The following is a 13841-nucleotide window of genomic DNA, read 5'->3' as shown; positions in this document are numbered from 1 at the left end:
CTTTATAGCAGGGCCAAGAAAATTCTATTGGCAAATCTTTAGCAATACATGCACATGGGAACCTTTATAGGATCTACAATTCAAAATCCAACTAGACGTTCTGTAAACTGACACAGGTAATGGGGGGCCTCATTCTAGTTTCTGAATCAAAAAACAATATTCACCATTGAAACCTGATCGACCAACTGGGCAGGCAGAAGTGACCAGTAATCTCTTGAGAGATTAACAGGCATCCTATTCTCCAAAAAGGTACCTAAGAAATAGGAGAACTGTGTTGGTCAGAAAGCTCAAAAAACAGTCACTGATAATGCTGCTCCTGCCTGTTACATGGACACCAAGCTGGTCCAACAGCCTTCACAGAAGTAATATCACAGGTCACCCCTTCCTTTACTCTTACTGACCTGCGCCCAAGGTCACAAGTGAAGAAGTGTGAATAGTAGAAAAAGAAGATTGGCCTTTAAAACTATGTTTTGTGTATATTTAGCAAAACGGTTTTGGAGTCAACAGAGCTTAGTGATTAAGAGCTTTGGAGTCTGACTGCCTGGGTTCTCACCCCAGTTCTATCACTCTCTCTCTGTGACCTTGGGCAAGCTGCTTTAGCCTTTCTGTTTCCTCACCAATAAAATGGGGATACTAACACCTGTCTCAAAGGGTTGTTGTTAGAACTAAATGAAATAATACACTCAGAACAGTGCCTGCCATAGATAAATGCTGGCTATTAGTTTTAGGTAGAACCATGTAAAACTGCCTTTTTGTAAGTCAAAAACAACAGAATGTTGGCAGTTTTATAAGATTCAACCTATCGTCATTACTACTAGTATTACTGTTATGACTCTAAACATGTGTTCACTGTCAATAGGGATTTACTAGTCTGCAGTCTTAGAAACTGTAGGCCTTACAGTCACAGGGAGTTTGCCCAAATTTGCCAAAGATAAGATTAATTAGGTGGAGAGTGATAAAGACGCGGAACTTCTTAAAGTCTTCATTCTTTATTTTCCCTTTTCTGTACTGCCAAAGAGATCCAGAGCCTTAGGGGTACCACTGTGGAAGTGAACACACACACATACACACACACACACACACACACACCCCAGCTGGAAATACCTTGAAGGAAATCACAAACACTCCTCCCGTTTCACTTCCATACTGCTGAATTGCCTCTTCATCTTCTGTCACCATAACGATGGGCATCCTATCCTGGCAGTGGTGGTAGTACCAAGCGGCGGCATTGTAGATGCTCCTAGGAAGCAAGGGGCACGTGAGCCCTCCCAAGGCAGACACACTCAAGCTCCTGATCAGAACGTCATACGTGGCTTTCAGTCTGCTCCCCTTTGGTTTATACAGACAACCATTCATTCATTCACCACATACTTCCTGAGCACCCATTATAAACATATCCTGGATTGGGTACTCTGGGGGAGAAAAAGAAGAATCAGAAAGTGCTTGAGATCTCTTGTTCTCTAAGAAATCCAAGTACCACAGAAACCTCATCCATTTCTTGATATGGCCTAGAAGCCATGAGGCTCTGCCACCACTAACACCTTTTAATTGGACAGATGAACCATACAGCACCACAAACAAGACTTTGGCTAAGAGAAAAAGTAGGCTGGATGCAAGAAGCTGAAGATCATAACCCAGTAAAGACAGAATCCAACATGGTACCACGTGAAACGTCTGAAAATCCTCGTGAGGAGAATCTGAATTGAAAATGGAGTCTAGGTCTGGAGATGTATTCAAGAAAGGATCATGTTTCCGATGAAGTGGATGGACTTGAAAAGTCAGTTTCTGTAGGCATCTGTCTCCCTTTCTGCAAATGAAGATGCTATGCAAGGTTCCTTTAGTTCTAGAATTAAAAAATATTCACTAAGTACTGACTGCGTGCAAGGTTGTGTAGTTAGTAAGTGTGAGTCCTCACACGTGACCCAATCTAGGAAGAGATTTGCTTTTCCCTTTCTGCTGTGGAGCCCTGTGGGAACTCAGTCCATTAAAGACTCAGTATATATCAGTGCTTATTTTGCTTTAGAGAATTTAAATATTTAATGGCTACACAGACAAAGAATTATAAGGAAAAATGATGTAAATATTTTGTATGGCAAAGCTATTTTAAAACTACAGTCTCTTTTGCCTTCTACAGAAGAGTGTGGCAGAAGCTATGTGTGCCCAGCACCTGCGCCCTAAGGCTGCCTCTGGCTTCAGCTGAGGCGGGGGTGACGGTTCCATCCCTTCTCAAGGGCCCGCTGACTGGAGTTAACACCCTCAGGGGATGACCCTCAGCTAGAGTGGTACCTAAGTGCCTTCGCCTCCGCCCTTGGAGGTGACTTCTGGGGCATGCTCTGCATGCTTTTTTAAAGGTTCCCAGCAGACGGAGCCTCAGTTTCCCTCAGCAGCAACACATCCTTTACTGCTTTCCCTCCTTCTCTGCATCACTCTCCCCAGTTCCTCACTCCTGCTTCTGGGAATTGCTTCTCACACAAACAACTCATCTCCCAAATCCTTGCTTCAGGGCTCTGCATTTAGGTGGACTCAACTATGACCCCCCACTTCCTAAAACAGCTTGACTAGAATTAAACTATGAGTTTCAGTTTAGTAAGGCTGATGGGGATATTAAAGCAACTTAAACCAGAGAAAGTGAGATGATCTTAGCTTAAAAGTAGGACCTCTCCCTGCCACACACACACACGCACACACACACACTTGCATTAAAGCTGTGACTTCTGGATCCTATTAGCCTTTAGGGGCCTGGGGCAAACTTACTCTAGGCACCTGTATCTCCTTAATTACAATTTCTAAAATTGTATTCAAATGACATCTCTAGAATATAGACACATTAAGCATTTCAGTATTAATCACAGTTCCAGAATAACTGTTGGTTTGTTCTGGCGTTATATTTAGATCAACTCCCAAATAACCAATGATAGAGAAATGAAAGAAGCTGATAGGGTGGACACCTAGCTGTTATTCAGGGCCATACCTGCTCTGCCACTTCTCCATGGACTCCCCTCTCTCCCGAGGGAGATAGCAGGACTGCTGGAATTCATTAGCGAAGAGGACACAATCATGACGCGCATCCTTTAGGAGATTTCGCAATTTGTTATACTGTCTGTGACACAGAGAAGAAGAATAAATCTCACGTAGCATGTACTCATCTCCTGCCAGCTCTTGCTAAGGTTCAGAAAAGATGAGGTATTTTAGAGTGAAAGACTGATTATTTAAAACCCAAGACACACTTATTTATAGGCCTTAGTGTGTGCAGTGCGCTTGCGCTGGTTTCTCCAACCTGCCGGAATGGGCGTGGGCAGAGCCTCAGTAGTTAGTTCATGGATCAGTTAAGTTCCTCTACATCCCTTTCCCTTTCTGAGACCTCTGGCTGTTTATTATGTAATTATACGACCTTGCCTCATGTAGCCCCTTAGTCAAAGGCTCACAGAGGCAAGTAGAGTTTAGGGCTGTATTTTTATACTTCACTTTATTCCATAAGTGGCATTGGGTTTTAATACATTTTATTTTTTGCTGGCAGACCTGGAAAAGGCATGTAAGGTAAGTCTGGGGATTTATCTGTGAATTTTATTGATGCAGCCACACCATTTACATGAATGAAGGCTAGCTTCATCTGTCAGACAACTAACTGAAAGTTTTAAGGCTTTTCCCCATCAGGAGATCTTCCTGTTAATCTCAAATAAATGTAAAGCAAATAAAATGTAAAGTCTCAATTAAGTCAGTTTCTAAGAAGGTGCTTTTCAATTGTCTTGGTAATATGAAATACATAATATTCACAATTATTTTAAAGGAAATCAATTATTTATTTAAAAATGGATTAATATTAAATCAGATGTTAAATTAACATATAAATTATCCAAGGTAGATGACTGGCATGTAATATAATAAAATTTGTGTGCTTGCATTCCTAGCACCAGCCTGCCACCATGGATGTTTAAAAATGAGTCTTTTCAATAAAGCAAAGGCAGAACTTTAACTTTTTTCCTCTAAATAAATGCTATCAAATCTGTATCATCTCAACACTTCATTGGAAAACAAGAAACACATTTTACTTTCTTAGTAATTCTAATTTTGAGCCACTTTAAAAGGAATCAACAGCAAAAAGGATCATTAGGTAACTACAACTTATAAAACTGTCCTAATGAACAAAAGGATTCAGCTTCATTTATGTGAATGGTAGCTTTCCTTCATAGAATTCCACTTGTGTAAACAAAAGCTGCCCCTTTTCCCTGAAAATGCCTACAACATATAAAATTTATAACTTTCCCACTTTCACAAAGATACACTTAAAATCATTTTTCACAACCTCTGAGAATATGCACAGAAGAGTCTCCATCACTGTGCTAGCAAGACCCAGACCCTCCTTACCAGGTGGTTAGGCAAGGACTTTCACTTTCTGCTTCACACATTTCTGTCATGCATGAATTTTTTAAATGAGTACTTTTCTTGTTAAGCAATAAAAAATTCTAGAAGAGGTTTTATAAACATCTGAAATTTATTAATTCAGAGAAAATACTGAAAACTATTGCCTGTTTTTCCTGATCTCTTCCAGTTTTTTGCTCCCTTTGGCCACATCCCTAATAAAGCACCTGAGTTCAGTACAGGTACTGGCTGCACTGTACCAGACTAAACAGCTTGCAGTTGGCAAACTCCTTCTCTGTGCTCTGCTGAGGGCCCTCAGGGAACCATCTAGATGTCCCTGATGCTGCCCTTCACCTGCAAAATGGTCCTGCTCATGGTGAACGCAACATAACCATCCATTCCTCAAAAAAAAAAAAGAAAAAAAAAGTCAAAACTAGAACTACCACATGTCCCAGCAATTCACTTCTGGGTACAGACCTCGAAGAACTGAAAGCAGCGTCTCAAAGAGATATTTGCACACCCCTGTTCATAACAACATTATTCATATTAGCTAAAAGGTAGAACCAGCCCAAGTGTCTACAGAGGAATGGGTGGATGAACAAAACGTGGTATATACATACCACGGACTGTTACTCAGCCTTAGAAGGGAAGCTCTGACATATTCTTCAGCACAGATGACCCTTGAAGACACTATGCTGAGTGAAACAAGCCGGTCACAAAAGGACAAGTATTGGATGATTACACTTATATGTATTTCCCTGAGGAGCCAAATACACAGAGACAGAAAGTGGGACCGTGGTTGTGTGTTGTGTTGGGGGGTGCGGGTCTTGGGGGAGGGAGATGGGGAATTAACATTTAGTGGGTTTCAGTTTGGGGAGATGAAAAAGTTCTGAAGGCAGGTTGTTACAACAGTGTCAATGTATTCAATGCTACCAAACAGTATACTTAGATAGGGGTACATTTTATGTTATATATATTTTACTGTGATTAAAAAAAAATAGCTACACTAATTGTCAAAACAAAATAAAACCACAAAAAAAGATAGAACAACCCATTTTAGTGGGATCAGATCAGATCAGATCAGTCGCTCAGTCGTGTCCGACTCTTTGCGACCCCATGAATCGCAGCACGCCAGGCCTCCCTGTCCATCACCAACTCCCAGAGTTCACTCAGACTCACGTCCATCGAGTCAGTGATGCCATCCAGCCATCTCATCCTCTGTCGTCCCCTTCTCCTCCTGCCCCCAATCCTTCCCAGCATCAGAGTCTTTTCCAATGAGTCAACTCTTACGCATGAGGTGGCCAAAGTACTGGAGTTTCAGCTTTAGCATCATTCAGGCAATGTGCAGGGTGTGATGGGAACCCAGGAGGGAAGAGGAAGGCATCCAGGAGGGAGGGGACAGACCTGAAGGATGGGTGAGCAGTAAGTAGACAAAGGGCCCCAGGGAGGAAAGAGAGGGGACAGAAGGCTCGAGGGAGCAGACAGCACGCTTTCTCCTTATATCTCTAGCACTTAACCCACAGCAGGTGCTCAAAAAATGTCTGCAAATGAGTCAATGAACTCACAACCCGTTGCAACAGTGAACCAAATACAAGACACAAATGCCCTGGGACAAACTCTGACATTTCAGAACCCAGTTGCTCTTTCGCTAGGCTTCGCACACATCACTGCATTGGTCAGCACACCCGTACCCTAAACGTGGGGCTTCTCGAATCCAGTCCTCTCCAAACACCTGATGTTCCACAAGCCAGACCCAGGGGGGTTTACCACCAAATAAGCGTAATGACAATCCTTGCCAATGTTTAGCAAAACCTATCACTTAGAAAAAAGAATTTTCTCAATTTGAAGTTCTACTCCCAAATATTTCCCGTAGACTTTTCGAGTGTGCGTCAGCTACCTATCAGCCAGATAAAACAAATGAAAAAATGGCACGAGAATATTAATGGAGAAAGCAGGAGACAAACAGCGAATCACTCTGAGTGTGACAGTCCAGTGCTCTTGTAGGCATGTGGGCTTATGCTTATAATTTCATAGCATATCCATCGAATACAGTCGTATTTTTTGCTAGTCAGGGCTGGTGGCGCACATGATGGAATGAGATATATGAGCATCCTGCAGGGAGCCAGCAGAGATCATCATAGTGCCTTAAACAAATCTGGCCTGAATGACAGGACAAGAGTTTCATATAGTCAAGTACAAAAAAATTAAAAAACTTCCAGTCTTACAGAAAAACCCTAGTTTCCTGGTCTGGCTCAAGTGTTTTCTAAAAATCTCCATTATCTACAGACAGTTTCTCAGGGGACAGCAAAACTTACCTTTTCTAGATTGATTTTTTTTTCTATTTTTATTCAATAGTGATCTTATCTGCAGATGCAACATGCCTTCCCCTGCTGACTCCTCTCTCTGGGGATTAGAAGTGGGTGTCATACAATCAATGGGAGATGTACAAGGAAGTGGGCTCCGTACTCAAGGCTGCATTTCTTCAGTTTTTGCAGAACTGGGGTGAGGTCTCCTAGACTTGCTTTCAGAGGTCCCTAAGCTTTCTACAAGAATTTCAAAAATTTCTATTTCCATTTATATTAGGTTGTATTCTTTCTTTTTTATTTTATTTTTTTACTGTGGTAAAAGTCATATAATATAAAACATAGTATCTTAACCAGACTTAACTTATAGTTTAGTGACACAAAGTACATTCAACCTGTGCAACTCTCATCCATCATCCATCTCCCAAATTATTCACCTTCCTAAACTGAAACTCTGTCCCCATTATACACTAACTGCCCATTCTCCTCTCCCCGCCCCTGGTATCTATCAATGTACTTTCTGATTGTGAATTTGACTATACTAGGTACCTCGTATAAGTGGAATCAAGCAGTATTTGCCTGCATTAGGTGATATTCTTAAAACATTTTAAATGGAGCATAATTTGGACCAGGCTTCTAGCTGCAATGCCATTTGGTGTCAGGGCCTGCCCTGTTGGAAGCCTCAAAGACACCTCAAACTCAAGACCTCTACCTTCCCACACCTGACCTCCTCTAGTGTTCCCCCTCTGTATCGGGTTACATAAGCCAGAAACCTTAGTGTCATTCTTGACACTACCTTCTCCCTTATCTCACTTACATAAATCCATTACTAAACCCTATAGATCTTTTTTAAAAACAGTTGCTTTATTGAGATATGATGCATAAAATTCACCCTTTTAAGATGTACAATTCAATGGTTTTTAGTATAGTCCCAGAGTTATGTAACCATTACCATTATCTAATTCCATTTTTATCAGCCCCCAAAGAAACTTATACCCATCAAGCAGTCACTTCCCATTCCCTTTGACTCAGCCCCTGGCAACTACTAACCTACTTTTCATCTCTTGGATTTACCTATTCTAAGCATTTTATAGGCATTTTATTCTAGGCATTTTATATAAATGGAATCATACAATATAGGATTTCCATGTGTGTGGCTTGATTCTTTCACTTTGCATAATATTTTCAAGTCCGTGTTGTAGCATTTATCACTAATTCATTCCTTGTTATGGCTGAATAATATTTCATTGTATGGTTAAAACACCTTTCGTGGAATCATTATCACTAGCTGGACATTTGGGCTGTTCCCATAGTTTGGCTATTATGAATACAGCTCTTATGAACATCTGTCTCCAAGTTTTTGTGTGGACATGTTTTCAATCTGTTATATATTTACAAAGTTCTATGGATCTTAACTACTAAACAGCTCTTAGAAAAGTCTATTTCTCTCCCTGTCTCTAAGTTAGCCACATCTCTCATGTGAACTAAAGCAAGTGCCTCCTCTTCTTTTCGCCAAGCCTCTTTTCCACTGGCCCAGTAATCTTTTCAAAATTGGAATCCGATCATGTTATCCCCCTTGCTCAAAACCCTTCGCCACATCCCTGAGGCCCATGGGCCCTATCTTAGTCCAGCCCAGGGCCTCTCCTCCCTCCTTCTCCACGTACTCCGTCCCCCAGCCTTGCACGGCACAGTTTCCTTGCCCGGAAAGCTTTTCTCCTTTCTTTGCCTGGGACTCACACACCCCTCAGAGCTCAACACAGGCCTCTCACTCAGGAAAGCTTTTCCTCCGGCGCCTAGTCTGGGCTCTCCTGAGCCAAGTCCCATGCCTCAGCATGCCTGTCACAGCCGCATTCCCCCATCTGTTTCTGAGCATCCATTACTGCCTGTCTCCCCATCAAGAGCACGTCTGCTTTTGTTCTCCACCGTATCCTCAGTGCTAGCACAGCTCTGACACATAGAATCTCTCAAATGAACACCTTAACACATGAATAAATGTCAGCCTTACAGGGCTATCACATGAGCCCTCATTAAATAAACATTTGAGGATTGTTAGATGGCAGAGCGTGTGATTATTCCAATCAAAAACTTGACATTCCTCATACTGTTTTGTACAACATACTTATGAGAACAGGCATTTTCTGCATTGATATTATTGAAATCAAACTACAAAATCATATTAAATATAGAATCTATGTCTATAGACACAGAGGCAGTGTGTGATTGCTTAGTCGCTCAGTCATGTCTGACTCCTTGAAATCCCATGAACTGTAGCCTGCCAGGCTCCTCAGTCCATGGAATTTTCCAGGCAAGAATATTGGAGTGGGTTGCCATTGCCTATTCCAATAGAGGCCGTGTCTTTCCATTATTAAACCCAATTCGGGTGATTTCATTTCAGTAAAACAGTGTCATTGGTCCCCTTAAATTAATGTTCATTTGCAGTTTTCTGATTTTGTAGCTTTGTTTAATTTGAAGGTCTGATTTGGGTTTAGGGTTGCATTAAGTAGTTAGGTATGAGGATTTATACCTAAATTTATGTTGAAACATATTTAAGTAACTTAATTTAAATTAACACTGAGTATCCACGAGACTTTCTTTTCTTTTAGAAACAAAGTTGACTACATTACTCATGTTGAGTAACATTGATATAGGATGGGGAGTTTGATCCCCATCAAACTGTAACACTTTCCAACTGTAACACTTTGATCTCAGTCTTACATTATGTACTAAGAGACTGAGACTCATTTTATACAGATGGCATTTAGGAAGGAGTCAAAAAGAGAAAGCAAGGCATCCTTTTTCCAGACACTAGAGCAGACCAGGTATTTTCACTTGACAAAACTTTCCTAAGCAATAATGTTCCTAAAAGCATGCCAAATACAATGAATTGTTTACCAGCATCTCAAAAATCTCTAAGGAAGAACTGAAAAACAAAACTTTCCCCAACATTAAATGAAGCAAAGCACCAGAGAGCCTCTGCTAGGCCGCAAGCATGCCAAGTCACTTCAGTCGTGTCCCACTCTGTGTGACCCTATCAACTGTAGCCTGCCAGGCTCCTGGGTCCATGGGGATTCTCCAGGCAAGAGTACTGCAGTGGGTTGCCATGCCCTCCTCCTGGGGATCTTCCCAACCCAGGGATCAAACCTGCATCTCTTATGTCTCTTGCATTGGCAGGCGGGTTCTTTACCACTTCTGCTAGGCCACCTTTGGTTAAATACAAATACTCAAGTGATTTACACGTAACACTTACAAAGGCCAAATTAATCAAGCATATCTCCTGAATCTTACACATTCAATGGCTGTCATCAACTATAAAGCTAGCTTTTAATATATGACACTTTCCAGGGCTTAGGTCAGAGAAGGCAATGGCAACCCACTCCAGTACTCTTGCCTGGAAAATCCATGGACGGAGGAGCCTGGTAGGCTGCAGTCCATGGGGTCGTGAAGAGTCGGACACGACTGAAGCGACTTAGCAGCAGCAGCAGCAGGGCTTAGGTAACTTCCTTTAGCTGTTTCAACCTGAATACACCTGCTGGTCGCCTAACAGGTAAATAAAACACCAAGTCCCAAACCTGCTGATTCCTTTTGCTGCTTTTCATTCCTCGTCATCAGTCAGGTTCATTTCCCCGAATTGAGACCAGTCTCAAAACTATTTCCTTCAGAAGGCATTTTCAACTCCCACACCCCATGTTCACTTCTTCACTTTGCACAGTCCACATTAAATCATCCTACATGTGTCCATGTAAGGTATGCCACAATTACCTTCTTGCTTCTTGCATCTAACTCCAACAAGACAAGTTTGTTGAGAGAGGGACCAAGACTTCTTTTTGTACTTCAGAAGGCCTGGAACTAGGAGCTCAAAAATGGCAAAACCAGGGTGTTACCCTGTGAGTCTGTTCCATGACTCTTTAGCTTTTGTTTTCACATTTAGTACATTCAGAGACACAGTGAAGTAATGGAAAACCAGTAATTTTTCAAGTTAACTACTTTTGAAATGTTCAGGAAAAAAGACTATTTAAATTCCAATTCTTTGCTTTCAAATGTCCCAGGAATTGGTTTTTAAAACAATCCTTAATATTAAAAATATTTTAGAAAACAGAAGTTGAAAGGGCTCAGCAGTGTGTTAGCAACTCACACTATAACAGCAAATTGATTTTAGTAGCAGAAATTGAAATACGACACCTACAGCAGCATTTAAACCTGGATGCGTATAAACATTTATATCTTTGTGTCTGAACAAAATCAACTTCAAGCTCATATAAAAATATTCTATCTGAAAAACCTGCACACAATCTAGTAAATGCATATTTTTTGAATTGAGCATATAATAAGGACAACTTATCATTTTCATATACAAATAAACACACTTCATCTTTTACTACCAATGTCTGAAGAAACCACAACATTTAAAAAAGAATAAACATAATTTCTGCTTAACTTGGGGTGTTAAGAGGTTCGGTGTATAATTCTAATATGCTGTTTCCACACAGCCATCAAGTTCAAATCATAAATCTTTTCCCAACATAAAAGAAGCAAAACCATTTATAGTGTATTTGTTTAAAAGGTGAAAAACTGTTCTTCCTTTACGCACAAGGCAAGCATTTTAGACTGAGTTCAACCAGAAATTCTTTGTTTAGCAAATACAATTACTATGGTTCGTGGTTATACCAGTAGTCTAAAAATAAAACAAGTTAATTCTGGTTTCACTGAATAAATCACAAGTGATTAAATGAATTTATAAAGAAATTTGCCTCCCCAATAAAGGAGCCTCAAATTTTAAAACACTTCCTTTTTCCCAGGGGGAAAATAATGTACGTTTCTGAAACAATATATCTATAAATAAAAAGATTAAATAATATGCAGTTTTCACCCAGAAGTAAGCAATAGGTCTGCTACTATAAAACTGCAAACCAAAAGCCAAGAATCTTAAGTACCCACATCCTGGGGACACTGCAGTTTATTGATTTACAGTCAGATCTCTGGGCCAGGTGTTGAAGAAGAAATATAAAAGAATGTTACTGCATTCCTCACTGGCAAAGAAAATGCCAAATTAGTTCAAAAAGTCCTTTCTGATGAAAATAATGAATTCCTCCCCTCTCTCTCCAACAAGGGACCTTTTGTAAAGGGGAGAAAAAAACCCTGCACCATAAATAAATAAATAATGCAAAACAGATACCTTCGGCCTCTTTGATGCTGCACAGCTTGACAAGCCGTTTGCATGAAAACAATTCCCTTCAACTCAGGAAACTCAAGGATCTCAAGGTAATCTTGAACGACTTTCCAATCTGGAACCATGTAATGAGTCACGTCACTAGACAAGAGTTTCCCATCTGAAGCATAATTCAAAACGGAAGAGATCAGACAGCGTTTGCAAACCTGGCTTATTATGATTTCAATGTCAGGGTGTCCCCATGTGCGGAACAACTTCTAATCTTAACAACACTGTGAAGTTTTTAAAAGACAAATCCACTTTGGTAGAGTTAAATTCAGCACCTTCATTTTTCTGAAGTTATGATAAATAAAAGCTCAGTGTGGTCTATGGTGTTGCCAGTCGGACAGAAGATGACAGATTAAAATACAAAAAACAAAACAAGCAAATCCTAAGCATAATTTAACTTTTTTTGTGTTAACTCATTGACCTGCACTCACTTTCCAGTGGGGCACCACAAACATGTTAACCACTTGTTTATGCCCAGGCATTTCAAGTCGGTTCTGTTTCAAGCTTGCGAACGTGCTCAGAAGTCTCCTTGGGCCAGGAAGGCTGAATTGACTAGAAAAGATGCTCAGTGCAAGCAAGGGCAGAGGTGGGACTTCCACCCAGCCTGTGTCTCGGAGCTGGTTAGCCGAGCTGTAACTGAAATGTTCGCCTTAATAATAAGCTGAGGATCCCAGATATTCGCTGAAAAGGACTACCATGCTCCTCTCCCACCACGGGGAAGAACCTGCAACCTCCATCGTTAAATCGGCCACCCCAGCAGCCTAGAAATCAAGCGGAGGAAGGTGTAGTGGGCAGCCGACCCAAATCCAGTTTCCCCATGACCTTCCTAGACAACGACGCCCCAGATGATTCACAAATCCTACAGTCAAGTGCGCTCTCCACTGGGTAAATGTCTGAGGCCTCGGTGCTGGTAGGTCAGAAAAGTGGTGGGGAGCAGAGCAAAGTACAACGAGAAGCAGCAGCAACGTTTGCTCCCGCGCCCCGACTCGCACTGCGGGGCCCACGGCTCGGGACCTCCTCGTTTCACCACCGCGAGCCTGGGGGCCGGACGCTCCAGCGCCCACAGGCCCCTCGGAGAGCCCCCAAACCAGGCCTCTGCGCGGTGGGGGCGCCTGCCCCTCGGCCCTTCCTCTTCCCCGGGCAGAGCAATCGGGAGTCGGGGTTGAGAGACCGCGGAGCCATGGACCGGCCCAGCTCTCGGAGGTCTGGAAGCCGCCTGCCCCTTGCGTGCGAGCGGCAGCCGGGTCGGAGGTGATGCCTGGAGGCGGGCGGAGGCCCGGGGGCCTCGGACTCTGCGCCACTGCGGCCTCGCTCTCCGCCTCTGGGCCGCACCCTTCCACCTTAAGGCCGACGCTCTACCCCGACCCCGACCCCGCCGCCCCAGCTCCAGCTCCTGCCCGGCCTCGGCTCCCCGCGCTCCAGCCCCGGCCACCCAGCTCCCGCCGGACCTCGGCTCCCGGTGCCCCCAGCCCTCTGCACCCCGGGCCCTGACCGTTGTGGCAGGTGGCGGGCTGCGGGCAGAGCGGGCTGTTGCAGGGCACACTGGGCCGCAGGTAATGCTCCCGCACAATCCGCAGCGTCCGGCCGTGGAAGGTCCTCAGAAGCAGCACCTTCTCCCGTTTCTGCAGCATGCTGGTCGCGCCCGGACAGAGTTCCGGGCCCGGGGAGGCGCCCGCTCCGCGAGCGGCCGGGAAGCGGCAGCCGCAGCGCCGCGCGGGCGGAGGCGAGGCCGAGGCTTCGGGCCCGCCCCCTCGGCCTGGTCTCCGCGGAGCTCCAGGCGGGCAGGCCCTCCTAGGCGGCCTGAGCGCTCCGGGCTCCGCAAGGAAAACCGCCCTAACGGCCCGAACCCCGGTGTTGAGAGCAGCAAGAGGCCCGCGGTGTGGGTGTTCTAGCCAGACTCACAGTCTCCCCCCAACCCTGCCTCAGTTTCTCCCCTCTTTAACGGTTGCCTGGGGGTGGAATTG

At 43.4% G+C, this 13841-nt stretch overlaps 1 protein-coding gene across 2 annotated transcripts in view; it reads right to left on the bottom strand.

Annotated features, from left to right (window-relative positions):
* The window catches only part of DIS3L (DIS3 like exosome 3'-5' exoribonuclease), a 32330-nt gene extending 18721 nt beyond the window's left edge, over window positions 1-13609 (bottom strand). The window contains exons 1-4 of one of the 2 annotated variants that reach the window (XM_019968149.2): window positions 13370-13609; window positions 11836-11989; window positions 2972-3100; window positions 1105-1240 (exon numbers count right to left, since the gene is read on the bottom strand). In XM_019968149.2, the coding sequence (XP_019823708.2) occupies window positions 1105-1240; window positions 2972-3100; window positions 11836-11989; window positions 13370-13508 (558 nt within the window). In that variant the 5' untranslated portion in view covers window positions 13509-13609. Of the gene's footprint in view, window positions 1-164; window positions 254-1104; window positions 1241-2971; window positions 3101-11835; window positions 11990-13369 lie in introns of those variants that run through there. The other variant, XM_019968150.2, reaches the window with a different exon arrangement.
* Between the last annotated feature and the right edge of the window lie 232 nt (window positions 13610-13841).

The sequence above is a fragment of the Bos indicus genome, chromosome 10 (genome assembly GCF_029378745.1).
Source record: "Bos indicus isolate NIAB-ARS_2022 breed Sahiwal x Tharparkar chromosome 10, NIAB-ARS_B.indTharparkar_mat_pri_1.0, whole genome shotgun sequence".
NCBI lineage: Eukaryota > Metazoa > Chordata > Mammalia > Artiodactyla > Bovidae > Bos > Bos indicus.
The sequence above is the reverse complement of the archived record's forward strand: the minus strand, read 5'-3'. Positions and strand labels throughout refer to the sequence as shown.